The sequence below is a fragment of the Cucurbita maxima genome, unplaced genomic scaffold (assembly GCF_002738345.1).
Source record: "Cucurbita maxima cultivar Rimu unplaced genomic scaffold, Cmax_1.0 Cma_Scf00001, whole genome shotgun sequence".
Lineage (NCBI taxonomy): Eukaryota > Viridiplantae > Streptophyta > Magnoliopsida > Cucurbitales > Cucurbitaceae > Cucurbita > Cucurbita maxima.
Window position 1 is genome coordinate 2,704,796 of NW_019272017.1, and position 27,999 is coordinate 2,732,794.

At 36.7% G+C, this 27,999-nt stretch overlaps 5 protein-coding genes across 8 annotated transcripts; 2 read left to right on the top strand and 3 right to left on the bottom strand.

Moving 5' to 3' along the window:
• Window positions 1–855: 855 nt before the first annotated feature.
• On the bottom strand, window positions 856–6,094 carry LOC111479489 (serine hydroxymethyltransferase 7-like). Its single transcript, XM_023124190.1, has 4 exons — window positions 4,667–6,094; window positions 3,427–3,832; window positions 2,011–2,112; window positions 856–1,825 (listed from the first exon to the last, which is right to left on the bottom strand). The coding sequence occupies exons 1-4, from the start codon at window positions 5,699–5,701 to the stop codon at window positions 1,602–1,604; spliced, it is 1,767 nt and encodes a 588-aa protein (XP_022979958.1). The 5' UTR covers window positions 5,702–6,094; the 3' UTR covers window positions 856–1,601.
• A 589-nt stretch (window positions 6,095–6,683) lies between these two features.
• Window positions 6,684–12,397, top strand: LOC111479311 (transmembrane 9 superfamily member 1). Its single transcript, XM_023123875.1, has 12 exons — window positions 6,684–6,896; window positions 8,093–8,285; window positions 8,381–8,485; window positions 9,020–9,037; window positions 9,135–9,232; window positions 9,367–9,519; window positions 9,697–9,831; window positions 9,987–10,153; window positions 10,328–10,422; window positions 10,628–11,001; window positions 11,504–11,777; window positions 11,976–12,397. The coding sequence occupies exons 1-12, from the start codon at window positions 6,684–6,686 to the stop codon at window positions 12,041–12,043; spliced, it is 1,893 nt and encodes a 630-aa protein (XP_022979643.1). The 3' UTR covers window positions 12,044–12,397.
• Window positions 12,398–14,520: 2,123 nt separating this feature from the next.
• On the top strand, window positions 14,521–15,196 carry LOC111481826 (ferredoxin-like). The gene has a single exon (XM_023127408.1). The coding sequence runs from the start codon at window positions 14,567–14,569 to the stop codon at window positions 15,023–15,025; it is 459 nt and encodes a 152-aa protein (XP_022983176.1). The 5' UTR covers window positions 14,521–14,566; the 3' UTR covers window positions 15,026–15,196.
• Window positions 15,197–15,762: 566 nt separating this feature from the next.
• LOC111479579 (MLO-like protein 4) lies at window positions 15,763–22,030 on the bottom strand. Of its 4 annotated transcripts, none has more exons than XM_023124306.1 (16): window positions 21,469–22,030; window positions 20,748–20,805; window positions 20,312–20,535; window positions 20,103–20,219; window positions 19,510–19,570; window positions 19,241–19,332; window positions 18,669–18,743; window positions 18,154–18,239; window positions 18,028–18,077; window positions 17,891–17,931; window positions 17,633–17,806; window positions 17,502–17,537; window positions 17,307–17,374; window positions 16,859–16,919; window positions 16,302–16,747; window positions 15,763–15,861 (listed from the first exon to the last, which is right to left on the bottom strand). In XM_023124306.1, the coding sequence occupies exons 1-15, from the start codon at window positions 21,586–21,588 to the stop codon at window positions 16,325–16,327; spliced, it is 1,686 nt and encodes a 561-aa protein (XP_022980074.1). In that variant the 5' UTR covers window positions 21,589–22,030; the 3' UTR covers window positions 15,763–15,861; window positions 16,302–16,324. The 4 variants fall into 4 exon arrangements, with proteins under 4 accessions (XP_022980074.1, XP_022980084.1, XP_022980066.1 ...); XM_023124316.1 differs by lacking the exon at window positions 15,763–15,861 and adding an exon at window positions 15,868–15,990; XM_023124298.1 differs by lacking the exon at window positions 15,763–15,861 and having other exon boundaries at window positions 16,182–16,747.
• A 1,677-nt stretch (window positions 22,031–23,707) lies between these two features.
• LOC111478984 (cucumisin-like) lies at window positions 23,708–27,945 on the bottom strand. The gene is made up of 10 exons (XM_023123418.1): window positions 27,844–27,945; window positions 27,673–27,761; window positions 27,500–27,594; window positions 26,701–26,947; window positions 26,092–26,605; window positions 25,899–26,002; window positions 25,300–25,521; window positions 25,106–25,217; window positions 24,805–25,018; window positions 23,708–24,384 (listed from the first exon to the last, which is right to left on the bottom strand). The coding sequence occupies exons 1-10, from the start codon at window positions 27,940–27,942 to the stop codon at window positions 23,852–23,854; spliced, it is 2,229 nt and encodes a 742-aa protein (XP_022979186.1). The 5' UTR covers window positions 27,943–27,945; the 3' UTR covers window positions 23,708–23,851.
• Window positions 27,946–27,999: the final 54 nt, after the last annotated feature.

A 27,999-nucleotide genomic window follows, 5' to 3' on the forward strand; every position in this document is an offset into this window, starting at 1 on the left:
AACCCGAAAGGGAAAGCTGAAAAAAAAAAAAACAGTATGTGCTAGTAGTGGGCTTGGACTATTACAAATGGTATTAGAGCCAGATACTAGACAGCGTGCCAGTAAAGACGCTGAGCCCTAAAGGAGGCTGGACACCGAGTGGGTGCCAATGAGGACTCGGGCCCAAATAGGGAGAAGGATTCAAATTTACAAGTGAACTAACAAAAACAACTTTGAACATTGTCCAAAAACCAACATACCTATGGCCCTGTGCTCAAAACAAATACATAGTACATGCAGAAACATGAAGTCCACCAGTCCCATCATTGAGATGAAAGCATTAGATCAATTAAGTTTCCAGACATGAAGCAGTGGAAGCAGAGTCATGACTGCTATGCCAGTATTTGAAAAAAGATTGTTTGCAACTGGAAGTCAAAAGTAAAAAGCATGTACAAGGTTCTCCATTCAGCTTTAACTTTTTCTTAGTGGACCTAATTTCCAAGTCCATTTTCAAGCAACCATTATTCAACACTTCTGCAACTTAAGCTTAAATGATGTGCTCCAGATGATTCTAATGTTTTTTCCCCCTATGACACCAGGACAGTCTACCAAAGCTTCAGAATCAACATGGGAAAAAGCAACCCCAGTTGTGTTTCCTTCTCAACATGTAAAAGTAAAAGAGCAGCACAAGACTTGCATAACACAGGAAAAAAAATGAAAACGGCTGTACTGTTTTTATCCTATAACTGTAGCACCTGTGTTATATGATCATATATATAATACGAGAAAATAATGGTAACGAGTATCGGGAGAGTCAATTGTGCCTAAAGATGATCAAAGTTTGGTTAGTAACTCGAGAAACAGTAATGAAACAACTCAAATGCAAATATATCATCTTATCAATTTATTTATCACAATTGCATCAGCTTCTGCAGTGTTGAAACAATTATCATATTACTATCAAACATGGGAGAAGAATAAAATAAGTGCAAGAACCATAGCTGAATTTTCTATCAACAAACGTGGACAAATAAATCGACTAGACCTTCAGAGAAATGAACTAGGTTGATGAATAGACACTTATATAACATAATTTATGATGAAGGAAATGTAGCAAGAACTTACACAATGGAAACTGATCAAAGGAACTTGATCAGCATTGTGAATACTTCCCTACCACATCATCACATATCAAACTGGCAAAATGATTCCTGAGCCGTTTCCATAAACAATCAGATCCAAAACATTCTTCTAGAACTCTGATAATTTAGAGTACTAGAATTTAATTATTCTCCCGTACCAAACAATATCTTCAGTTGATTTGCTCCAAAAAATGATACCACCACAAAACTGCACATAACCTCCTATCCATTGTATGCCTTCTGCCGAACAGAAGAAAAGCTCGGTATTACCAAATGCTCTTCTGATAATTACAACACCTTCCAAACCATAAGATGATATGAACTACTGGCAACTGAATAGCAACCAAACAATTTTGAAGACAGCAAGTCCAAGAGGGAGAAGCTTCATATATTGTATATATGGAAGGCATGATGAGCGGAAATTACGAATTTTGAGGACTACGGATGGTTGTCCATTTCACTAGCAATTGCAACTACCATTCAAATTTCAAAGCCTGGCATTGCAAATTGAGCTGAAAAACTTTCAACACGGTTTCGGAGCTCAACCACTTCATTATTACTTAGAAGGCCCTTGAGATAAGTCTTTGGTAGCTTCCCATACTCTCGCTGTACTGAAATTGCAATCTGAGCGGCTGTATGAAGAAAATCAGCAATTGTCTCAAAATCAGATTCCAGACAGCCTCTTGATGTCATAGCTGGGGTGCCTGCAGGGGTAACAGTGAGCCAATTTATAACGCATACTAAGCTCTCCAAACATAGGATACCCCAAGATATTTCTTTCGGTATGAAACTAAGTGTTGATTGAGAAAATGAATACAATAAAAAGGCATACATAAAAAACTCGAATAAAAGGAGCCCAAAATATGAAATATAAGAGGGCATTACTCACCAACCCGTACTCCTCCGGGTATGATAATTCCGTTATCACCAAATATTGTAATTTTGTTGAGAGTAATGTGGCAGATCTCACAAACATTCTCATAGTTTTTACCTACAATTACCATGCCATCAATAAGTTACACAATATAAATGTAGAATAATAGACTAAGCCACCACAGATACCATCAAAATTAGGACTCAGAAGAAATAGACGCATACAAATATGAACAAAAAACAAGTTGTGCGTTGTAATAGATTTTACACCACTCTTAACAAGAGACTTTTGGAGTCATTTGGCAGAAAGGAAGCCCTAAGAAGACAAGAAGTTCTGTGAAACTTAGTGATAACGGGCATCAATATGTCTGATATTACACAAAGAAGAAATCCCCAGACTCATCTCTTATAGCTGTGCTGCTCAAGATAAAGATGGTTCAAAAGCCAAAAACAGTCTATTCCTATACTGCTACAGAAATCTTTGAGGAACTCTGCTAGATAAGTTTAATTTTGCTTAATGCCTACCCTTTTCTGTTCTGCAAATTCTGGATTGTTTGCCAAGGAGGCATCCCTTAAAGTACAAAGCAAAGAATCTTTACTCGTGGAAGTTCGACTAGAATGAAATCATAAATTATTTCAGAAGTTTAGAGTTCATCTTCATTGAATAAAAGGCTTCTTGGAGTACCTTAAAAAAACCCTTTTTTTTTTTTTGTTTTTAGTAACTGCAATCATCATTAGTCGCTGCCAATTGGAGAAACTTATCCAATTCCTAATGGCCTTTTTGGGTTGATTTCTCATCACCCTTTCTGTACTTTTCCATAGTTTTGGTGAGTTTTGAAGGCTATGCTAAGACTTGCCATGACTAACAGTTGCATGCCTTGTCCACAGTTTCATCACTTTTAACACCTTATTAAAGAATGTATTCAGCTTTCTTATTAGAGTAATTAAATGCACAGGCATAATCTATGAAATGAAAAGTCAGACATAATCTATGAAATGAAAAGTCAGACATAATCTATGAAATGAAAAGTCAGACATAATCTATGAAATGAAAAGTCAGACATAATCTATGAAATGAAAAAGAAAAAAAGTACCAGATATTGCTAAATAAAAATCATATTTGTGCCGAAGCAAGTAGTTTTTAAGCTAATTTAACCATATAAAAAAAAAAAAAAAATCCTATTTTGTTTGGCAATTCAGTTGATATAAGAGATATACTTATTCCAAATTATGTAAATCATGTAATGCAATAATAATATAATATGGCATTTCCCCTAATCATAACCCACAGTGCATAACTTAATCAACCCTCGCTGTGCTTGAGCAACGTTTTTTGTGTGCCACTTCCCCCTAGACAAACAAAAAGCTAGTTGTGCAGCTTAAATATATCATGTTCACATCAATTTGCAACATTCGAGTCAAAATTATGCACCTGTCAATCCCAAGGACCTTAGATCCCAGAGTATCATGTGGTTATCCGTGCCACCAGTTACAAGCTTGTACTTCTTTCGAAGTAAAGCAGCAGCCAAGGCTTGAGCATTTTTTTTCACCTGCTGCATATATGCCTTGTACTCGGGAGTAGCCACTTGCTTTAGGGCCACAGCAAGAGCAGCAATATGGTTATTGTGAGGTCCACCTTGTAAAGAGGGAAAAACGGCAAAGTTTATCTTCTCCTCAAAATCATATTGGTCAGTTTCATTTCCCTGATACAATAGCATTGCTCTCTTCCTCGGCTTACTACCCTTCCTATAAAAAATTATACCTCCCCTCGGACCTCGAAGACTTTTATGAGTAGTTGAAGTCACAACATCACAGTACCCAAAAGGGCTGACACATTCCTGTCAGAAAATTCAAACCAAAATCAAAATATGAACGGAAGAGTAGGGATAATTTTCCATCTAAAACTACAAGATTACACATAAAAAGTACTGATGGATCAAACAATATAAGTAGAAAAAAAAAACACAGATGTCAAAGAGCAACATACTATTTTGTTTTAAAAAAAGGAAATAACAATTCACCGAGTAACGAAAGTGCAAGCTTTAGTGACTATGAAACGGGTGTCAAAACATGCACTCTACCATAAAAAAAGTAACAAAAAAAGGTTCAACAAATTGAAAAGGCTCCTGGTCCAGATCTTGGGGCGGGCATAGGAGACCCCATATCGGGTTATTAAAAAATATATATATTCAAGGCATTGTTATAACATGAAGACCTAAAAAAAACTGAAAAATGCATAAATACACTATTGAATGAAAATGAAGAATAGAAGCACGTAGAAACAAAAACTATCTTTAATAAAAGTAGAAAAGAAAAACAATGCCACAGTCATAAGCTTAATGATTCAAAGCATTCACGATTGGCCAATGTACCAACACGTCTTGTCCCAAAATACTTCAATCAATTACATTTTCGTATCACTAAGTCTCATAGCCAAAGCCATACATATCCTAAATACCAAAAACCACAATGAAGTCCCCACACAGCCACCTTTGAAGACATGTCTGAATATCAGGTAAAACAATTCAAATATCTTAATTATATTAACAACCAACTAAATAGAGACCCAAGAGAATGAAGACAGGATAGTAACTAGTACATGTGATAAGAAAAACCAAAAGATATATACACAGATATTCAAGGGTCGTATTTAGATGGAGAAAAAATCACACCTTGGCAGCAACAAGGCCACTAATTTGAGCCATATCACACATCAGAGCTGCTCCACATTTATCTGCAATCTGCCTAAACCTTGCATAATCCAGTTCACGAGGATACGAGCTCCCACCACAGATAAGTATTTTTGGGCGAAAGTCAAGTGCCCTCTCCTCAAGCTTATCATAATCGATATAACCAGTTTGTGGATTCACCTTATATGGCAAACTCTCAAAGAAAATTGAGGCCCCAGAAACTTTTCTTCCATTTGGGGTACAGTACCCATGGCTTGTATTACCACCAGAAGGAGTATCCAACCCCATGATCCGATCGCCCGGCAATAACAGACCAGTGTAGACAGCAAAGTTTGCAGATGTGCATGAATAAGGTTGCACGTTAACTCCCCAATTATCAGAACTAAGACCAAATGCCGCCAATGCGCGCTCACGACATAGGGTTTCAATCTCATCTATATATTGATTTCCACAGTAATACCTCGCACCGGGCATACCTTCCGAGTACTTATTAGTCAAATGGCTTCCCAATGCTTCCATTACAGCCCGACACACATAATTTTCAGAAGCAATCAATTCAATGCCCTTGAATTGCCTCTGCTTCTCCTTCTCCATAATCCCAAATAGGTTAGGGTCCGCAACTCGAAGGGTCTGATCACCCCATGACCGTACAGCACTCCTTCGTGTCTCTATATCAAATTCACACGAAATTCTTTTCGCAGAACTGGAGGATGTCGAAGATTCGCCATCTCTTCGACGCTTCAAACACATAGGATGACCCAAAATCCGAAACTCTTCTACCTCCCTGTCGTCGTATTCATCGTCATCTCTCTCCGCATCTCCACCATCATTTCTGTGACTCTCCGTCTGCTGTTCCATCAACTGAAGAGGGACTGGGGTGGACGAATACGAGGATTCCCGTCGAGAAGAATCGAGATGCAGCAAGACGGAATCATCGGCAATCTGAGCACGGTGAGGCGGGGAAGCATGCGATGAGAATCCAAGAGAAAGGTTGGAATGGGACTTAGACAAATCCATTAACTACGAACAAAGCGAAGAATCAGAGTCTTAACCCTAGCAAACAAAATCCAATCCCCCAAAAGTTACACCTCCTGTAAACAACCACAATCGGAGATAGAAAAATTGAACGAAATAAACCCCAACAGAATTTCCTGATCAGCAACAACAGCGACAACAAGAAAAACAGCAGCAGAGGCGATTGAGGTCGGTAAAACAGAGAAGCTCGAATGTTGGTTCCATTGAACTCAATGAAACGTCCATGGAAAGCCCGGAAACAACAAAATTCCTGAAAACTAAGAGAAATCTCTCTAAAAATGGAGGTAAAGGGATACAGAAGGGAAGGGAAGAAGAACTGGACGATGACGGGATGAATCTTATTTCGGCTGTGGAAGTCGAAGGACGAACCTGGACACACACATAATTATTTATTATTTTTTTCTTCAAATATATAAATAATAATTAATTATGTGCGTGGACAAACAAAAAAAAAAAAAAAAAAAAAAAAAAAAAAAAAAAAAAAAAAAAAAAAAAAAAAAAATCTTTTTTGATAATTCAAAATTACCCAAACAATTCAACCTAATCCAATGTAATTATATTATTTAGTTGTTTTTTTTTAATACATTAAAAAATTTATTTATGCATTAATAATCAAAATGGTTCAAATATTAAATATTTATAAGTTAACTTACAGTCCATTATTAATATTTTAAATACATATTAAATTTATGCAATAAATTTATCTATCAATTTTATGATTTTTCTTTAATTTCACATAAAAAATTGTTTCAGTCAAACAATTTTCTTTTGATGAAAATTTGCACCACTTCAGTATATATATATTGTATATGTGTGTGTATATATATATATATATATATGTATGTATGTATGTATGTATATGTGTGCTTGACCCGACTCCGAAAATCCAGGCCCAATTTAAATGTAAGCTGTCGGCCTTATTGGGCCGAGGTGGCCCACTCCGTACTTCAATTAGTTAAGCAAAATGCAAAGAATCGGAGTTTTTAAACGCATTGCCTTGAAAAATCGGAAGCCAGATAGTGAAAACCGGATGCCATCTCGACCGCCAAATTCAGTTCGAGCTTTGCCGGTGATCGCCATGTTCTCCACCGTCCGATCCACCTCCGTCCTCGTCTTCTTCGTTTCCCTCCTCATTTCCTCACTTTCGCAAGTCCTCGCCTCTGAGTCTGATCACAAGGTACAGCTTTCGTTCTTCTCGATCTCTCCATTTCCTCCCACTCCAACTCGTAATAAAGTCAAGATGGCGATGTTTGAAAGTCTATGCGGTAATGTTGTGGGTTTGTAGTGATATCATGGCCTTTGAATTGTTAGATCTCGCTGTCTTCTTTTGAATTGACTCAGATCTGCGGAATCCCACGTTCCTTTAGCTCTGGGATTTCGGTTTAGTGGGTGTATAAATTGCCATTTTAGGTTTTGGATGCTTGGGGATGGGATGGGAGAGAGGGATTTTGATTACTGTGTTTGATCATTTATTTTCTTAAGCTCAAGAGCCTCAGGAATTAGGTGTTCGTTCTCATGGAGTGTAGATGACGCTGAGGGTTATTAGATCTCAATCTCATCCGTGGTTGTACATATGCTATCCTCTTCTTTATCGACAGTTTTTTTCGTTCGAAGTAGACCTCTGAAGTGCAATGAAATGGGGACGCATGGGAGATCTGTGGTGTATTGCTATAATTTCTGCTCGCAGTGACTCGGGATGCTGTCTGATTCTCAAGGGCAATCTTTAAAATGTTATATGACTAGACTAGAAGGAAAGTCAGGATATAAATTAAAGGCCTCTTGCTGATTCCCGATCACATATAAGCCATTATCATTAAATCTGGACGGAAATCTACTAACCCAACTAATGGAGGCGTGACCTTTGTGCTTTGACCTTTGCAAATAGGAGAGCTGTCATGGATTTTGTGGCTTATTGTTCTTTAGGGAGCGTCAACCAATTATAGTACACGAGAATTTGTATGGTATCTGGCTATCTGCCTCCAGAAACGATTCGTTTCACTATCAGCTTGGATATCTTTTGTGATTTTTATCATTTTGTGTTATTTCTACGGTTATTTTACTTTGTAGTTTCAGCACATGGTAACTGTAGTTCTGAATCAAACAACAACTTGCATGCTAAATCTAGTTGAGTAACTGTTATCTTTATGTATACTTCAATCGTCAGTTGTAGCAATTTCAGAGTTCCAATCTGAAATGGTCTTCGTCAAATTTCCAACCTTTTTACTTTCAACTGTGTATACTCTGGTCGTTGCCGCACCATCATTATGTCTTCTTTATTTATTAAATGCTATTTTTCCTTGCTTTTCAGTTATAAATTGTTTAGCATCAAGCTTATCCTACCATGGCCCCACCTTTTTCTGTTTTTCCTTGTAGTATCAACCAGATGAATCAGTCACTCTATGGGTGAATAAAGTTGGTCCGTACAACAATCCACAAGAAACATACAATTATTACAGCCTTCCATTTTGCCATCCGTCTGGCTATCCTGGTCACAAATGGGGTGGTCTTGGTGAGGTCCTCGGAGGAAATGAACTTATTGACAGTCAAATTGAGATTAAGTTCCAAAGTATGTAAACGTCTTTTCATATTTGAAGATTGAATGGAGGTCTTGCAGAGATCATAGTCAAACTGTTGCTGATACCAAAATTTTCGTTTTTGCAGAAAATGTGGAGAGGACTACTATTTGTCAATTGGAGCTTGATGAACCAAAGGTTAAGCAGTTTAAGGATGCAATTGAGAATGGCTACTGGTTTGAGTTTTTCATGGGTATGTTCTACACAGTGTTCTTGTTTAAGGATCTATATGATATAAAAAATTGATGGGATTTTCTAATACCGTGGCTGTAGATAAAACTTCAATTTCATTAAGTCAATATAAAAACTTTGCGTACTTTAAGTCCTATGTCTAACATTGTAAGACTACAGTACTCGGTCCATGCATGCAATATTAGAGCCATTTTGATATGCATATTTTTCACTTAGTTTATAGTCATGTTTCTCTTCGTCAGAAAATCTAATTTGCATAATTTACATTCTCTCTCTTATGACCTATGAATCTAAGGGAAGGTAATTGCATCATCACTATCAATCTCTAATAAAATATTTGATATATGTTCTTATTTGACAAGTTTCCATCTCTTATTGTTGTGCATTGCAATTCTCGGTCGACAGTAAAGCAGATCAATTTCTTGATTCATTTTTCTTTACTGGTCATCTTTATAATTATTGAAGGACCTACTTATCGATACTTTCTTCTTCTGATGTTTTATCTCATGATGCGTGATGGGGAATAAAACTTCAGATGATTTGCCTCTGTGGGGTAAGTGCTTTATCTTATTGTATTATAGTTTGATATCTTGAATAACGAACAATTTGGTTGTTCTAAGTTACTCTTGTTGTCCCCTTTTCGTTTTTAGGCTTTGTTGGTGAGTTGCATCCTGACAAGAATAGCAATAATGTTAAGCATGTCCTTTACACGCATAAGAATATCATCATCAAATATAATAAAGATCAGGTTTTGTTTCCCACCTCATGAGTTGCATGGTTTTCTTCTTTTCCTTTTCATTTTATAATTTATTTAACTATTTTTTTGGAGGGTTTTGAATTCAATATAGATATGATTTAACAACTAAGTTGTGTTTCTTACAGATTATTCACGTGAATCTCACTCAAGAAAACTTAAGGCCGTTGGACGTTGGAAAGACATTGGACTTGACATATGCTGTGAAGTGGATTCCTACTAACGTCACTTTTGCTCGACGATTTGATATTTATTTGGACTACCCATTCTTTGAGCATCAGGTGACAGATGATCCCCCCTCCCCCTTCTTGATTTGTTTTCATATTTTTTCTATATGACTAAATATGCTTCCTTCCATCTTGGTAAATTCTTTAACTTCTCACGGTATCTAATTCCATGCCTGTGTTCTATCATGATCCAATATTGAGATAATTGTCTGGCATTTGGCAACTTGGCAGATTCATTGGTTCTCCATTTTCAATTCATTCATGATGGTTATTTTCCTCACTGGTCTGGTCTCTATGATATTGATGCGGACTCTTAGAAATGACTATGCTAAATATGCACGTGAAGATGATGATCTGGAAACTCTGGTCATACTTTCTTCCCTATCATATGTTATGCTACTTAATATTCTATTTTATATTCATTTTCAATTTTTATGCTGAAAAGTCTTCTACCTTCATTTTTTTTCCTATGTTGTGACCCCCCCCCCCCCCCCCCCCCCCCCCCCCTTCTTCTTTTTCAGGAGCGAGATGTTAGTGAAGAGTCTGGCTGGAAACTCGTCCATGGGGATGTTTTTCGACCTCCTCGTAATTTAGTAATTCTTTCAGCTGTTGTTGGTACAGGTGCTCAGCTTGCATTGCTTGTTCTCCTTGTCATCCTATTAGCAATTGTTGGAATGTTATATGTTGGGTAAGTTGGAAAATCTTTTCGTAATGTTTTGAAAATTGTGTCACTAAGAAAGATTTCCAGCTCTTGGCAGTCTTTTCATGCCACATGAACACAGACTGCCTATGAGCTCATCGTTTGACTACTAAAGATAGAGATTTCATCTTATCTGTCTGTTGCTTTCTATTATTTACACAGGAGAGGAGCAATTGTCACAACTTTCATAGTATGCTATGCACTTACGTCATCCATTTCTGGCTATGTTAGTGCTGGGATGTACTCACGTAATGGGGGTGAGTACATTTTATCAGTTTAATGACTTCCCTTTCTTATTTGTTCACAAGGCTTTAGCGTGCAATATTGGTTGGTAAAGCTACCTGAGATATTTCTTTGAGTTGTAATACCATAACTTTTTTTCCTTAAACATCTCTTACAGTGGCTTTGGCACTTGGCTGCTTATTTCTTTGACCCTTCGTGACTTTGTTGTTATCATGACAGGTAAAAACTGGATAAAATCAATGATCTTCACAGCATCTCTTTTCCCATTTTTGTGCTTTGGGATTGGGTTCATCTTAAACACTATTGCTATATTCTATGGGTCTCTAGCAGCCATTCCCTTTGGTACGATGGTTGTGGTCTTTGTCATTTGGGCTTTCATTTCTTTTCCTTTGGCACTTCTTGGTACGGTTATTGGACGAAACTGGAGTGGTGCCCCTAACAATCCATGTCGTGTGAAAACTATTCCACGTCCTATTCCTGAGAAGAAATGGTACCTCACACCATCTGTAGTCTCCATGATGGGAGGATTGCTGCCTTTTGGTAGTATTTTCATAGAGATGTATTTTGTCTTTACATCCTTCTGGAACTACAAGGTAATTTTGCAATTCTATTTGTTTCTGAGGTTATTAAAGGTGATGTGGAGATAACTGGTAGTATAGTAGTTTGAAACTTCAGTGCATACTAGGCATTGCAACATTTAAATGGTTATTGTTTACTTCTAGAGCACTTTATTGGAATGAGCTTGTGATGCCAAATTATTCCATACCTGTTTCAAGTTTTGAAATCAATGTAGTTGAGAATTTCAAAGACAAAGGAATTATTAACACAGAGTAAACCACTTCGATTTGTTTATTATGCATGGGAAAAGACTCGTTACCTTTACTAGTTTCTGTTCTTGACCAATTGCTCCTGTACATCCTTAAAATTAGTGGAGTATGAGAATCTTTTTCATGAAATCAACGGCATTTTGTTTGAAGATTAGAGTTCGGTTGTTTAATTGTTTGGTCTCTAAAGATAAGTGCCAGGTGTGTTGGCAGTGCTGATATGGTATAAGAGCTTACTAGCTTGGCCTATAACTTGTTCCTTTTTCCACAGGTGTACTATGTATATGGATTCATGCTGCTAGTTTTCCTAATCCTCATTATCGTTACTGTTTGCGTGACCATTGTGGGAACATATTTCTTGCTTAATGCTGAGAACTATCACTGGCAATGGACTTCTTTTTTCTCTGCTGCTTCAACTGCTGTCTATGTGTACTTCTACTCGATATACTACTATTATGTGAAGACCAAGATGTCCGGCTTTTTTCAGACCAGCTTCTACTTCGGATACACATTGATGTTCTGCCTTGGATTGGGAATTCTTTGCGGTGAGTTCTTACAATTACTGGCATCATTAAGTTCGTACATGGTGTTTTCTTTTGCTTACCTGAAAAGCGGCATCCGAGTTCCGTCCGTGCAAAATGCCGATGCTCATCTAAGAGCCAATTTCACGCTATTCTTTTTTATGTCTATCGTTTCGATTCCGTTTGTTTTCTTATTTCTGTCAATCCAATTCAAATTTGTAGGAGCTGTTGGTTACCTGGGATCCAATTTGTTCGTACGGAGGATCTATAGAAACATCAAATGTGATTAGGGGTTTTGTAGAAGCAAAAAACCTACGCTACCTTGAAGCATTTTGATAGTGGAGGCAATAACTTCGAGAAGCTCTTGATACATAGGGAAGGAGGGAGGGAGGAGGCCTAGCAACGCAGTAATACCTGTAGAAATTAAAGTTTTGAGATGGGGACATGCTCTTGTATTCTTTTTGGTAATTGATGTGTCTTCCCCCAACTGTAATTGAATATCTTGATTTAGAATTTGAGAGATTGTTTTTCATAATGTAGAAAAGTTGACAAAATTGTTAGACTCATGTTATTTTTATGATATTTTGTCATTCACACATCAGTGAGAAATGGCCCATGCCTATTTCTATACTATAGTTTTATCATACGATGGTTGTATCCCTGTCTTAGAAGGTAGTTGAAGACTGGTATTTAAGTATTATTAAAGGATGGTTTTGAGTTTATAGAACATTAGTATTTGTTTTTTTATTTAGAAGGTTACATGTGATGTCTCACGTTGGTTGGGGAGAACATAATATCATTTATAAGGGTGTGGAAACCTTCTCTTAGCATACACGTTTTTAAGCCTTAAGGGGAAACCTGAAAGGGAAAGCCCAAAGAGAACAATAAGGGAAACCTGAAAGGGAAAGCTCAAAGAGAACAATATCTGCTTCTAATGGTATCAGACAGAGCCAGACACCTGACAATGTGTCAGCCTTCTTGTTGCTCCCCGAAGGGGGTAGACACGAGATGGTGTGCTAGTAAGGACACTGGGCCCTGAAGGGAAGTGGATTTGGTAGCGGTCCCACATCGATTGGAAGAAGGAAAGAGTGCTGGGCCTCAAAAGGGGTGGATGGTGATGTCCCACATTGGTTGGGAAGGAGAACAAAACACCATTTTAAGGGTGTGGAAACCTTCCCAGTTACGTTTTAAAGCCTTGAAGGGAAGCCCAAAGAGGACAATATTGACTAGCGGTGGATCTAGGCCGTTACATTACATAAATGGTCATATTTTGTTGGAACGAAGAAAATCCAGTGAGAGAGGGTCGTGTGGCTGCCACGGCCTCTCGTACCATGGTCCCCAAGGCTGATGATGTAGAGATAACATTAGCATTAGCTGTGGCCTCTCATTTCAGGACTCATTTTTAAGCCACACAATGTCATTTCCATTGGCTATGATGGCTATAGCCTCTCATTTCAGGATCTCCATTGTTTAGCCTGCTGTAGCCATTCCATCTCTTCCACCTCCTTTCTGCTTGGAGCTTTGTAGCAATAGTAGAGTAGCAGAATGGTTAGCACCACATCAATTTCCAGCACCCACCATGATTAACACCTCCTTATTCTGGCTGCAGCATCCTACGGTTAGTATCGAACTTCGGCCATGGTCTGTTCGGGCTGATGGTTGGTAGCTGTGCTGGGTGAGTGATAGCATGGCAGAGTACAATGTGAAGCTGATCACACCAGATGGATCAGTCAGATGGCAGCTACCTTGAAGAGACGAACAGGCTGCATAATGTCGATCACCAAAGCGCGTGCATCGTTAATATATGTTAACGAGTTTTCAACTTTTCAAACATTTTTTTTAGATCAGATTTAAAATTGTGTCATATTAGTTTTTTTTTTTTTTTTTTTTTTTTTTTTTTTTTTTTTTTTTTTTTTTTTTTTTTTTTTTTTTTTTTTTTTTTTTTTTTTTTTTTTTTTTACTTTTCAGTTTATGCTAGATTTGCTGAGGCACATTGCACAATTTGAATAAGTTTGAATTCATGTTATTCGTATTTAAATTCTACGAATTTAATTTTATTCTCAATTTTAACAGGTACATAAATAATAAAGAGTATTAAATAATTTAAATACTAAACATAAAATTAAATATTTAAAAGATTTATTGGACCTGACATTGAAAATTTAAACACTTTTTAAAATTTAAAACTAAAGAGATAAGAAATTATTAAATATTTTAAAGATCAATGACCATGGACGAGAGTGAGACCGATTTTAATCTCGTTTTTTACACCAATACTAATAGTTTTCTTTCGAACATTTTAAAAATGAAATCCCTGATAGGACGTGAGTTATACTATAGGCATGGGGAAAAGAGAAGCTCTCGCACATAGAACTTGTATACATTGTACACGAGTTTTGTGGCACCACCTGAGAGATTAGGCTACGCGTTATGTCATTTCATATAAAAGTTGTGTGAATGATACATAGTTTACCTTAAACCGTTATTGGATGTGATTCACTTAATTACTCATACACACGGGACAAGATTAGCTTAATTGTGGTTCAGGTATACGATTCATTTTTTACCATACTTTTTTTTTTTTTTGGAAGTATTCAATATTTATTTTTATTTATTTAAATTACATTATTTGTTCAAGAAATCAGGATAAGAATCCAAACCCTTACCATTCATTGGCAAAAGATAAGACGTTGAGCCACAGCCACATCCTCAAATTTCACCCTCCACATTAAGGCCACACGCCCAACATCATCCTCTTTAAAAAACCCCCCTACAACCTCTCAATCCCATTTCATCTCCACAAAATACAAAACATGGGCAGCACCACCGCACTCACCGCCCCAATTCCGGTCACCTCCTTCCTCCGACGGCAGCAGCCGGTGACCGGGGTAAGCCTGAGGCCATTTCCCAACGTGGGTCAGTCTCTGTTTGGGCTGAAACTCGGCAGCAGTCGCGGTGGAAGCATGACAGTGATGGCATACAAGGTGAAGCTGATTACACCAGAGGGAGAGAAAGAGATTGAATGCAGCGGCGATGATTACATTCTTGATGCGGCGGAAGAAAGCGGCGTTGATCTGCCGTACTCTTGCAGAGCAGGGGCGTGTTCTTCGTGCATTGGGAAGCTGAAATCAGGGAAAGTGGATCAATCTGATAACAGCTTTCTTGATGATCAACAAATGGAAGATGGGTGGGTTCTGACTTGTGTTGCAAGGCCTGAATCTGATATTGTAATTGAGACCCACAAGGAGGAGGTCTTTGCTGATTCTGCCTAATTCTTTTGTTTACATCTTGTTGTTCATCAGTCATTACGGTGTGATGAGAGTAAGCAAAATGGATACTGTTTTTACCTTTGAACTTGATTTGATATTATCTCTCTGTTTAATGTTTGTATGTCTTTGTTTATCAATGGTTTAATCTGATTTTGTTGACTTGGGTTCTGTTCATCTGTTGTCTGAGCTCTTCATCTTCGTTTCTTTTTGGCATCTAAGATGTTGAAGCAAAGTTATTGGTGATGCAATCTCTTAGCTTAATATACTCAAAATATTGTTCTTGTTCATCAGTTCATGTAGGTTCATTTTCGCTACTTTTAGCTTAATAAAGTGGTTGAATGTTGGGTTTCTTGGTTGTGTTAGTACTCCTCCTAGCTATGGATTTCTCAACGAATTGAAATATACTAAAACTTTGCTCAATAATACCATTCTATCACGTAAATCTTGGTGAGTAGATTGATGTGCTATCTTTAAAATTTAACATGTTTAATATAAGTTTGATATGATGTTTTAGATCATAAAAGCGTCAAAATTATGTGTGTATATATATTTTATAAATGCTAATGATGAGTAGGGAGTTATCCATAAGAGATGAATCTCATGAAATTATGCCTTATCATTGGTCATTGAAAGATAAGGTTAGCCATAGCCAAAGCCACATGCTCTGATTTCACTCTCCAAATTAAAGCCACACAGCCATTATCTCACTTTCACCATACCCTCAGTCCATTCCAAGTAGCAAAATGGCCAGCACCACCATTGTAGTTTTCGGCCCCATCACCGACAATTCCTTCCTCAGGCGATCACTGAGGACGGTGTTGGGCGTGCATCTGTTCAGGCTGCAGAAGGGCAGCAAATGATGGTGTTTTTAGCGTAATGATTCAAGTGTATCATTAAAGCTAGGTGTTGTATGTGGGGTTTCAACTTATTTGTGCTTGTTCATCAGTCATTTGGGACCCTTCTAGCATCTAAGAAGTGAAAGTAAACCAATCATACTATTGAAGTGGATTACTTTATGTCTCTTTCTCTCAGTGTTTTTGTATGTTGGGTTTCAAGGCAGTAATATTCAGAACACATCACAGCATTTGAGGGAAGAATAAGAAATGAAAAACCATACGAGAGCATCAAGGCAGCAATAATTACTGATTCTTTTTTTTTCTAATGGTTAAGCTTGATGGTCTCCATCATGTCACTAGTGATTTCTTCCTATCTTGATGTACAAATGAAACTGAAGTACCTTTTTTTCATGAGGTATAAAAGATTGGTTGAGATCGCTTACCGAATCATTCGAGTCAAATGTGTTCATGTCCTTTGGAACAAGTCGAAAAGTGAATCAACCTTGCTATCTTCTCCACCTTCTGCATTATTTTCATGGTCATTCGCAGGAGCATGAGAAACACTTGCAGATTGTGATAGATAATCCGCCATATTGGGGGGAAGTTCATGCATCCGTAAGCTTGAAGACTCAATAATGGCCTCCAGTTGTGTAGAAGATTGTATCGTCACCTGATTCAAAGTGTCGAAAGATGTGCTCCTTGACAACGTACCCGACGCAACGGTTATTTCATCTCGCTCATCAACCAATGATTCAAGTGAACATATTGATCTTGTAGTGACAGAGTGTACAGAGTCACGTTTGGACCTCTCCTTTACTCTCTTGCACCAACTATGCAGTGACTCTCTCACACTCTCAGCCACCAATGCTTTCTTACACTTGGATCCCATCTGAAGGTTTTCAGAAAATTATTGCAAATTCTAGAAAATTCAACTTTTTAAAACCGTAAAATCAATTTGAATTTATATACACTATTTTGTTGTACAAAAAGTTGGACAAACCTGCGTAACAATTACATTAAGTGGCACTGTGCTGTAGCTGCACCAAAACTGAACAAGAACACTGCATAGAGAAGGGATCTAATAAATTGATGAATATACAGATTGCAAGACTAGATGGATAATCAAATTAGAAGCTAAGAGGACCGCTAAAAAACCATAATAGATTAAATACCCTAGTTTATCAACTTTTTTGGGTTTTATGGTATTTAATAGGGATGTTTAGGAATTTAGTCCTGTTTTTTATTTTATTATAAAACAATTAGTGAATACATGTTTGGAAAATCAATTTCAGTTACCTAATAATATCAATAATCACAACTATAAAAAACAGTTCGACAGAACAAATTACCTAACATCCCAAAATCATATCTACATGACACAGGAAACAGTAGAAGTGTAAACAACATACAATTTTTAATTTCTTGGTATAACTGGAGGAAAATTTTACCCAGAAGTCAACCGCGTGATTATCATAAAGTCGTTCTTCATGAAGCAAGATCTCTCCTTAAATCCCCACTGAAGTTAACAAATGTCCAACTCTAATTAATTACCCATGATTGAAAAGGAAATAATCATAACACTTTTTTTGTGGCAAATGTGAGCAAAGAAACATTTAAGTGGTTGTGTTTGGACATTTTCTTACCAAAGACCAGATAAATGTCGCCATCTCAAATGCGTTCTGTGAGTACGAGTCATAAACAAAGAAACAGCATCAATAATTTATCAAAGAAAGAGTGATGATCTAATTATATGAAAATCTGACGTGTGCTGGACCTGAAAAATGATGAATTGTATTAACCGTAGTAATATCTCAGGCTTTCCAAACCAAAACAGATCATCTCTTGGCTTTATTTGAGTCCCAATTGCTGCTGGACCTGTTTGTGCCAGAATTTCAAGTGCCAAAGAGGAGACTACATGTTGAAGTTTTGTCCCAACCAGCATAACAAGCTTTGTGCCAAAACAATCAAGGGCAATTATCAGTTCTAGAACAATTTATATTATTGGTTAAAAAATTATAACGTGTATACTTACAGCAGCCGGAATGAAAGAAAGCCAAAAGTAGATATTTAAACCTGTTGTATAGAGACAACTTTAGGCAACCAGAAAATAAAGGAAGAAATAAGGCATTTACGGTGTCTTTATAATATCATTCTGGCATGAAACGTTACCGTGAATGTTAACAAAGATGCAAAGAATGGCGTAGCCCCATAGTGGGTAGCTGCATGATACATAACTAAATTCAGCCATCTTATTTCCACCAATGAAACTGATTTATTTCATAAAAAACTGCATACCTAATTCCAAGGATTCCATGGAACTCGTCTTCCATGCTCCGAACCATGTACTTGTGGAAGTCATAAGAAATTGGTAGTTTGTGCTTCTGTGTGTTATTAGAGCAGGATGTAAAAATGACACGTATTGAAGCAGATAACTTAATTTTATAAATTGTGTTGTCCTTAAATCACCTAGTCACACATTTCATTATAAAGTGTATACAGGTGGCTCAAAAGAAAATTTGAAACTTCTATGTCTACCTGTTATATTAATTTCTTATTTGATCATCTAAATAAAGTTGGACTGGATCGACTATGGTACTGTAAGACATCTAGATCCTTATCTGAAAAGGAGCAATTCTTTCTTTTCACCTCACAAAAACTCGATACCATATGCTTTTGGTTTCGCATTGCATGAACAACAAAGCTGCAGTTTCTACATAAGTTTTTTTTTTCTTTTCTTTTCCAAATATATAGTGGCTATTATAGGCATTCCTACTAGCTGATGGAAAAAGGAATTAATCCCGAATACTCACTGTAATGAATCCCAAGCGGAGGGCCAAGTAGTCTGATTTCCTTATCGAACTCTTGAACTGACGTAGAAAACAAAGCTGCATTGAAAACCATCCTTATTTGATTCATTGCTAGCATAGAATAAGAAAGTCATCCAATGAGTTAAGAAATTCAAAACTGCAAATTGCTGAATTCATTAATTGACCTGGATTGAAATTGGGGAACTCTTACTGTATCATCAGTTCATTTCATCTTCTGAAGTTTTGATTATCTTGATATTATTCAAAAAGTGTGTTTTCTTTTTAAAAAAAAAGTCAAATTTTTTTTCCTTAGTTACCAAAAATTTGCCGACTTCTCTCAGTTCACAAGCATAAGATTAGAGAATGCTAATTAATCCTTCAATATTTAGTACTAAAAAGCGCATATATAGTTTTTGCTTTCTTCTAAGATCCAGTGAAAAGCCAACCCATCGTTCACGTATAACGTTTGAGTTACAGTAAGAATCCTACTAGCACGAAACTATCCTATCTAGGGGACAGCATCCTAGCAGAAACATGCAAAAAGTAAGCATTATTTAAAAGAAATAGGAAAATACCATCCATATGAGAATAGGATTCCTGCTCCATGGATGAGATGTGTGATGGAATACAAATGTCGTTTGCCGCCTCATCACCTTATATTTTTTAGCTAGAACCAAAGGAATGAGACAGTAGGTGAGAAATAAAAAGGTTCTGAAGAAAAAAAATATTAAAGAATAGGTCTGAACTAGACGATTGGATTGATTATTAAAAACATAACAGAACACACAAGTATGCTTCAATACCAAGAGGAACGTATTTCTCCTTTTGTCCTAGATTGGTATACCTGGCCAATTTTCTTCAGCAGATAATCTAATTTGATTTTCCCATTTCTTCCAACTGTAAATCTACAACAAAGAGGCGCATAGAAATTTAGTAAAGCTAGCAATTGACTGTGAGGGAATAGTCACAAAGAGGATCTGTATCAATGCATCCAAATGACATCATTTTGTTCAGGGCATACATAAAAGAGTAAATATACCCTAACATGTGTTCATGACCCTGTAATACGATATCATAGAAAAATCATGTGTTCATGACCCTGTAATATGATTTTATCACTAAATTGATGCTGAAAACCCCTACTGAGCTCTGTGTTAGTTTTTGAACTCACAAGTGAGAAAGAAAGGTTAAGAATAAGAATATATGTACAGGAATAAATATACTCTTATATATTAACTTTATGTTTTTAACTTAGTGGTGATTTAATATATTTTGAAAGGTGAAAAAGGATCTCCATCTGCTGTTATGTTGAAATCATATGATTGTACATCCTTGCTGTGAAAATGCAAGATTAGACTCTCTCCTTATTGTTGTTCTACGTTTTAAATCTCTAGTATTCTTGTGAATCAGAACGTAAATTTAGAATAAAGTTTGTACCTTACTCATCGCCAGACCAACTGCCAGACAACTATAAAGAACATGAGTGATCCCAAGAACGAATAAGAAGCGATGGAGTTGTTCGAGTCCCTCATATGAAACAAAAGGCTCGCGACCCTGCAATCAACAGCTAGAATTTCTTTAGCCTTTTTTCTCTATTTTTTTTTTCCAAGCATGAAAGCAAAAGATGGAACTAGATGCTCATTTACCTCGCCACATTGATGAGGGAGAGCACTTAATCCTCTTCGCCGAATGCCAATTTCATTAGAAGATAAAAGAGAACTTTCAACCATAACGTGTTCATTGGTGGCATAATCTTCTTCCGAACAAATGTAGAATCTACTGGTGAAAAGGGATGAGTTCACACAAATTTCGGAGATCCACCTTGCACATTGTGCCAGCATCAAAGATATAAGTCCAAGCAGCATCAGCTCTACCAAGATGGAAACAAAATTCAAAACCGAAAGATGCAAAACTATAAACTTGGTGGCATTCGAATCTATAATGAGAAGATGCTTAGGGTGTGCTCTCATGATTTTTGGAATAGATAAAAATTCTTTTAGTCTGTTAAAAGCACATTTAACAAACTTTATGGTGTTTTTGTTACATAATCACTAGCAAAGGCAGCAATGTATTTTCAGCTACCTTCCTTGATCTTCTCCAGAGAAGCAAACAGAGCCTTTCTCTTTGTCTTCTTCAACCACTGCGCAGAAAATGCCTCCATCAAGACAATTTAGCATCTTTCTTCTTGTCACTGACAGTCATTTTCTATAATTTCATACACTTTTAAAAAAGAACAAAAAATTTCATTTTTGCCTTTCCCCAAATTCTCACTCACCTGAGCTTAGTATGTATGCCAACCTTAACTCTCCATAAATCATGTCAACTAGATACACACATATACATCTATACAGTTCTTCCTCATCTGAGAAAACTCTTTCATCTTATCACATGTGTTATATTTTTTTCTAAGTGTTCGGGATAATCAATATTTCCATTGTATTGCAAAGATAGAGACAATATACAAAAATGTCAACGAAATATCACTAGAAAGAACATGAATTGATTGAATGCCTGTTTATTCATTCAAATACTTGTCATGGATTTCCTCATCTTCATACTTTTTTTTCTTTCAAAATACTCGTTTGCATTGATACTTGGTAGAACATTTTCATAAAATTTGAGAAAGTCAATGTTTAAATCCTTGCTAGTCCCTCAGCCACCAAACAAAAGGCCAGCACAATGCTTTCATTATACCATCCCTTCCCACATTTGTAAGAAACGAAAAATCAGTCAACTAGTGTTCCTTACGCAAATTAAAAAAAGAAAAGCAACCAAACTAAACAGAGCATCACTTTCACCATACCTTTCCAAATCTATAGATTGCCCGCTCCACCACAAAGCAGACGAAGACCATGACAGTAACCACAGAAGCAACCGAGTAGGTCGGCGTCTCGGCCAGTGACCTTCCTTCTTGGAACTCCATTATCACTCACCTGGAAGAAAGCTTCGCAAAAAGTAAACCAAAACCAAATAACTTGCTAGCGATACAAAATAAAAAAAAAATCTCGAGAGAATGAAGAGCCAGTGAAGACGAAAGATCCAGGAAAGTTGGCGGTGGAAGAGAAGTAGAGAGAGGAGATCATCTTTAATGTAAATATCCCAGGATCTTCCATGTTGTTTGCTTCTTCAACATGTGCCATGAACTACTATTCAATACTATAATATTATAGATTGTCTTTCTTCCTTCCTTCCTTCCATCGTTTCTCTGATTCCGATCTGCGCTTGCGGCTCGTAAATTCGTAAATAATGAATTAACCTGTGGCTGCGTGTAGCCCTGCATCGACATTGCCGCCATTTTTGATTCGATCCAGCCACAGAGCTCGATGGCGCTCACATGGCTGAACAATGGACGTGGAAGAACTGGAGTCCAATTTTGTGAATAATTCTTACAATTTTGAATTTTTTTAGTAAAGAAAAAAGTAGTGGGAAATGGGAATTTACGTGACTTTCACGTGCTGCTACCAGTTTAAATATTTATTTTAATCAATATTAATGAAAGATAATTCAATTAAAAATCATTAGTTATTTACTTTATAAATATAAAATTAAAACATAATTATTAAAAAGTATAAAGAATATAAAATAAAGTCGTTTTGATTTTCTTTCAGATTTTGAAAAATTTTAATTATTTTAAATTTATATAATAAATATTAAACTTTTGAGACCAAATAATTCATTTTATAATTAACCTGAACCATAAAAAAAAAATAAAAAAATAAAGTTATAATTCAGCCTTTAAGGGATGTGTGGTAAGTTGTAAATATGTGTTATTTTAGTTTTATGAATTTTTAGTTATTAATGGTATAAAAGTACTTTTTTTTAAATAATTAAAAAACAAATCGACAACCTAACCCAACTCAACCGATAACATTGTGAACCATATTCGAATGGATAGCTTCGATGTTCGCCCTTAGAAATATAAGAATACGTCAATAAAGTATTTTTCTAATTACATTTAATTTTTATATTTATTAAGATTCTCAAAAATTTTATTTTGTGTCATTAATTTAATAGATAAAAAAAAAATAATAAGATCTTATTAGACACTATTTAATTTATTAATTTACTAAAATTTCAAAATTTCTCGAACAAACAAGAAATCTATGTAGTACATAATAAAACATTTTTATGTTACGTTTAAAATTTTATTAGATACACGACTAAAATCTAAAAATCGAGATATTTTCTAAAATTTAAAAATCTAACCGACACGAACTTAAAAAGTTGAATACCCAACTTTGGGCCCTAAACATTAGTACCTGGGTCCGCCCTTGCCAGCACCTCATGCGCCAAACTGTGGTTGGCTACTGTTGGTACTGCATGCATGGCCAGCCTATAGGCGAAGGTGAGATGTCCGATGGTGAACCCACAACTAAGTGTATATCCTTTATGAACCTCCTGCCTTCTGGGAGATCCTCCTCGTCCTCCTCATCTCTGTATTATTAATTGGTAGGGCCTCGGCCTGTTTTCTTGTGTTCTTTGCAACATGGTCATGTTAATTCTACTGTGTTCATCACTTGATGGTCCCGACATGGTCAGGTTACTTACGTGTCAAGACTATTCCCACAAACTAACACATATCATTTTAACATAGTTTGTCCTCATTTACAATCTCATTTCTTAAAGCCTTGCTAACGATTTTTGTATTATAAGGATAATTTTGAACCATTTACGAAAGATGAACGGTTTGTTAAAATATCATCACTAGCCAATAAAGTCAAACTCAATAATTATACATTTAACAAAAATGATTTAGATATTTTAGGAATAAATTGTCTAATATCTACTATAAATATCTTCCACCCTACCTACGTTCTCATCCCTACCGAACACAGCAATAATAGCAATAGTTTTTAGAGTGTCTTTTAATCTTTCATCGACTGATTTTAATAAAGAGTGAGGAAACTTTTGCATGTTTCTGTTACCTTTTGGGAGGCCTACGAGAGGTGGATCGAATCAGAAATGAACAAAGCGTAATTTAAAAGGAGTGATTTGTTACGGAGGATTATTATTGAGAATAACAAAATTCCAGAAAGAGTTGCGTTTAATATGATAATATTACAATTTTTGAAATAAGAGAATTGTTGATCACAATAATATTACAATTTTTTAAATAACAGAGTTTTTTAAACCAATTGTAAATAAATAACATAACAAACACATAAAAACAATATAATTATAATAATTTAAGCTTTATCCACAACATATACGGTGATGGGGCTTCTCACATGGTGATGCCCATCGGTCCACAACAGAGCAGCAGAGACAATGGGTTGGTTGACACCGCCACGAACCGTCACCGTGAAGGACTTCTTCTGACCAATGGCATTGAAGGAAAGAGCAGGAGGGTTGACTGAGATGGTCAGGCCACGCGGGGCGCCAAGGACCTTGGCTCTGTATGTGGCTACCTTTGACCCAACGTTTGTGACGGTTCTTCTGAAGAATTGGTTGATGGATTCTGATGGGGTGGAAGAAAGTGCGAAGGAAGGGTAGTTGAGGTCCCAAACTCGGCCGGAGTTGGCGCGAGTGCAGACGCTATGGTCGCCGGAGAGACGGCGGACCATGGCAGTGGTGTAGCCTTGACCACACAAGAACCTAACGTAGTCGCTTTCCTGTGCGTCGTACACCAACCCTGGGTTTACTGCTTTCACTGGGTTGATGTGGCCTGCGCCGTACGCGAACTCGGCTTGCGGGTTCAGCTTCGGGTTCAACGGAATAGCTGTAGAAAGTAAATCCACCCGAGTTAAAAAAAAAAAATTAATTTAAAAATATCTTTAAATTTTTAATTTTTAAATGATACCTTTAATTCATATTTTATACCAATTTTAAAAAAAATCAAAATTTTATTTGAATTTTTAAGAGTATTTAAAAAATACTCCAAAGAAGCAATTAATTTTATTAATACCAAACTTCAAAAATATCTAATTTTTTTAAAAAAATTAAAAAATTCTATAAGTTTATCTTGAAGAGATGATTGTGTAATAGTAATAACTTTTTTATTTTTTTTAATAATAAGTTAAAGGGTATTAATGTAATTTTAAAAAATCAGTATTTTTGAAACTTTTTAAAAATTTTAAAAGCCTTATTAAAACATTTGAAAGTTTTATGTAAAAAAAACATATGACTTTGTTGTCATTACCTGTTGTCATGAGAGCTGATTTGATGGCAGCAGGAGACCATGAAGGGTGGAATGTTTTGACATACACAGCAGCTGCAGTAGCATGTGGGCAAGACATCGACGTCCCTGAAATTATATTGTAGAGCGTCGTCCTCGAATCGCTAACTCCGCTAGAGACCGACGCAATGGGTGACCATGCTGCGAGAATTTCGACTCCTGGGGCAGTCAAATCCGGCTGCATGCATACAAATTCACTAAAACTAAGCATCTTAACAAAACCATATATACATTCAAATCTGAAACTACACTAAAAAGGTTTAACCTTGAGAATGTCGTAGGTTTCGGGATTGGGTCCTCGGGAGGAAAAGGAAACTATTAAAGGAGCAGATGTATCGTTCACTGCGTTACTCTTGAAAATGGTTGCTGTTGGAAATCTATCGATTCACAAATCAAGCGGAGTTAATATTTAAACAAAGGATATCGAGATCTTAAATTTATGAACATGTCGAAACGTACTTGTTTGAACCCATGTAGGTTTTGATGTTGTTACCAGCCACCGGGCCGAGGTAGGAAGAAGGTAAGGGATATGATCTTGAATTGTCTTTCACGCCAGCATCATTCATAACGACGCCAACCGCGCCATTGAAGGAAGCAAATGTTGAAGGGGACAATATGGAATCACAAAGAAGGATTTTTCCCCTCACCAAATTGCGATCTACTGAGTTTCTCGAACAAAATCTGTTCGAATAATGTAAGAAAAATGTTAGTAAAATAAACCCTAAAATTAGAGACGTCTATGCAAAAAGGTGTGATCTGTCCCAAACTGAATGAGAAATTTCTGTTTAAACCAGAAATGGGGGAGAGAGCGGGAGTGAGATTTTTTCCCATAAGCTAAATGGGGCTGAGGACGGGATTATATTCATTGTTTTTGTCCCTGCCCAACCCACCCCGAACACTTCATATGGGGAATCCGATCCCCACGAATTCTCTATAGGAAATCTCCATAAAAATAAATAAGAAATTTCACATGAACAAGGATTGAAATAGGAGGCAGAGACGGGGATCCTATCCCCGCTCCACCCCATGGACATCTTTGGTCCCATATGGTTAATTACCTGGAGCTCGAGCCAGTGAAGCCACCAGAAACATTGGGTGCATTTCCAGCATAAATTAGCGGATATTGTTTTCCTTTAAGATCAAACGTGTTAATTGTATATCCCTGCGTCCAAAATTTGAGTATGTTCGTGAGATATCATTTCAAATTAATGTTCGAAAGATCGATACTCGTACGACGGAAAAAAGTATCACCTGATAGACATTTTTGTTGCCAAGCTGCACTTTTGATACCAACTTTCTATCAATGGAGCTTGCAGCCACAGAAAGAGACCATGGAGAGAAATTCCTGATGGTGAAGTAGTCAGGGCCGTCGTTCCCGGCGGAGTTGGATGTCAATATCCCATGCTTCATGGAGTGGAAAGCTCCAATGGCAATTGAATCATTGAAGTAATACTTGGGCTTGTTCCCCCCAACCGATAGCGATATGATATCGACACCGTCCGCGATTGCGTCGTCGAACGCTGCAAGAATATCGGCATCGTAGCACCCATCGGACCAACATATCTTATACACAGCAATGCGCGCAGACGGGACCCCTCCTCTAGCTGTGCCAAGCGCAAGACCATATAAACTTGCTTGGTTCACGAGACCACCTGCCACGGTCGATGCAGTGTGTGTCCCATGACCGTCTGAATCTCTTGGACTTTTGATGTCTTCGGGAGGAAACAAGTTGTCACTACGGTATGCTCGAGCTCCAATGATTTTTCTGATAGTTAGTTCAAACCATTTGAATGTTATTACTTTATAGAAATAGACGGTTTTTATTCATATACTGACGATAATAACTTTTTTTAATGTTACCTGTTGCAGCGAAAGTTGGCGGAGGTTTGGCAAGCGCCCTTCCATTTGGCTGGTGGAGGGCCATAACCAACGTCGCTGAAGCTAGGAGACTCTGGCCAGATTCCACTGTCCAAAACTCCGACGACTATGTTGCTTTCGACTTGTTTTACGCGACGAACACTTTTAGTAAAACCCATGAAATCCCATGATCTTGTCGTGTGAAGATGTTTCTTTCCATTTGGAAACACCGAGACAACACCCTCCTTAGCTGAAACATTCCAAATTATGCACTCAGTTTGGAACATGACCTTAAAATGCTAAATGGATGAGCTAAACTATAAGAGTTCGATCACTCGAAAAATTTGATCAACTTAACCTAAAATGTACCGTTTTATTTAAATTATACTGAAACTGATTAGATTGAATTAATGGATAGAAATTTATTATTAATTTAAAAAATACATTTTTCTTACCCTACAATTATATTTATTTATTTATTAATTAATTAGACCACTCTCAAAAATAATTTTTAATTATTTAGAAGGTTATTTTTTAAAAATATATACGGATATTAACCCAAATCTTAATTAAATATTTAAAAATAAATAAATAGATGTTTTACGAACTTATATTAAATTTGAATAAATTATTTAAATAACCCGAACCAACAAAATTCAAAATTTTTATAATTGGGTTCATTATTTAACTCGGGTTGAAAAAATTTAACTTGAACCATTAGATTTAGTTAAAAAATATCTCAATTCAATCGACGAACAGTCTTAAGCTACAAATTTAATGGGGTTTGAATAATCATACGTACCCGAAATCTTTTGAGCTTCTTCTTCAGTGAGCTTAACGACGAATCCATTGAAACTTCTCTTATAGCTATGGAGTAGCGCGTCGGGAGCGAATGTGCTAAGAACAAACAAATTTACAAAAATGAGTGCATGTTTTCATAGAAATTGTGATAAAAATCAATGAAAGATTATGAACCTGCCAACCACTTCCTCCAACATTCTCATATGATGTGAAGGAGTGGAAGCTGAATCCTCAGGCTTGTTCCCCAAGTACACAATATAAACCTGCAAATTAAAGAGAACAAACGCTTTAAAATCTGGAACGTTGAATCCGATCGATCGGGAAATGAAGGTCGGTCGTTTATACCTTTCGGCCATCGTTGTCGGAAGAATCAAGGCTAGAAGCGAGCAGGCTACCCGAGAAGCTGATGAAGATAACCAGCTTGAAGATCAGAGAGGAAGACATGATGCTTGTTGTTCAAGAACATGAAGAGGAATTATGGCCTTTTTATACGAGAAAAAG

Bases quoted from the DNA above. Each gene is read 5' to 3' on its own strand.
- LOC111479489 (XM_023124190.1), bottom strand. From the start codon at position 5,701: ATGGATTTGTCTAAGTCCCATTCCAACCTTTCTCTTGGATTCTCATCG. The intron at 2,113-3,426 runs GTGCATAATTTT...TGGTAATTGTAG, and splicing joins AAGGTCCTTGGGATTGACAG to GTAAAAACTATGAGAATGTT. The intron at 1,826-2,010 runs GTGAGTAATGCC...TTACCCCTGCAG, and splicing joins ACCCGGAGGAGTACGGGTTG to GCACCCCAGCTATGACATCA.
- LOC111479311 (XM_023123875.1), top strand. From the start codon at position 6,684: ATGCAAAGAATCGGAGTTTTTAAACGCATTGCCTTGAAAAATCGGAAG. The intron at 6,897-8,092 runs GTACAGCTTTCG...TTTTCCTTGTAG, and splicing joins CCTCTGAGTCTGATCACAAG to TATCAACCAGATGAATCAGT. The intron at 10,423-10,627 runs GTGAGTACATTT...TTATCATGACAG, and splicing joins GATGTACTCACGTAATGGGG to GTAAAAACTGGATAAAATCA.
- LOC111481826 (XM_023127408.1), top strand. From the start codon at position 14,567: ATGGGCAGCACCACCGCACTCACCGCCCCAATTCCGGTCACCTCCTTC.
- LOC111479579 (XM_023124306.1), bottom strand. From the start codon at position 21,588: ATGGAGTTCCAAGAAGGAAGGTCACTGGCCGAGACGCCGACCTACTCG. The intron at 20,220-20,311 runs GTAAATGAGCAT...TGTTGATTGCAG, and splicing joins TCCCTCATCAATGTGGCGAG to GGTCGCGAGCCTTTTGTTTC. The intron at 17,932-18,027 runs GTAACGTTTCAT...TCTATACAACAG, and splicing joins CATCTTTGTTAACATTCACG to GTTTAAATATCTACTTTTGG.
- LOC111478984 (XM_023123418.1), bottom strand. From the start codon at position 27,942: ATGTCTTCCTCTCTGATCTTCAAGCTGGTTATCTTCATCAGCTTCTCG. The intron at 26,606-26,700 runs GTAACATTAAAA...ACTAACTATCAG, and splicing joins GCCAACTTTCGCTGCAACAG to AAAAATCATTGGAGCTCGAG. The intron at 25,522-25,898 runs GTAATTAACCAT...TTATTCGAACAG, and splicing joins TTCACTGGCTCGAGCTCCAG to ATTTTGTTCGAGAAACTCAG.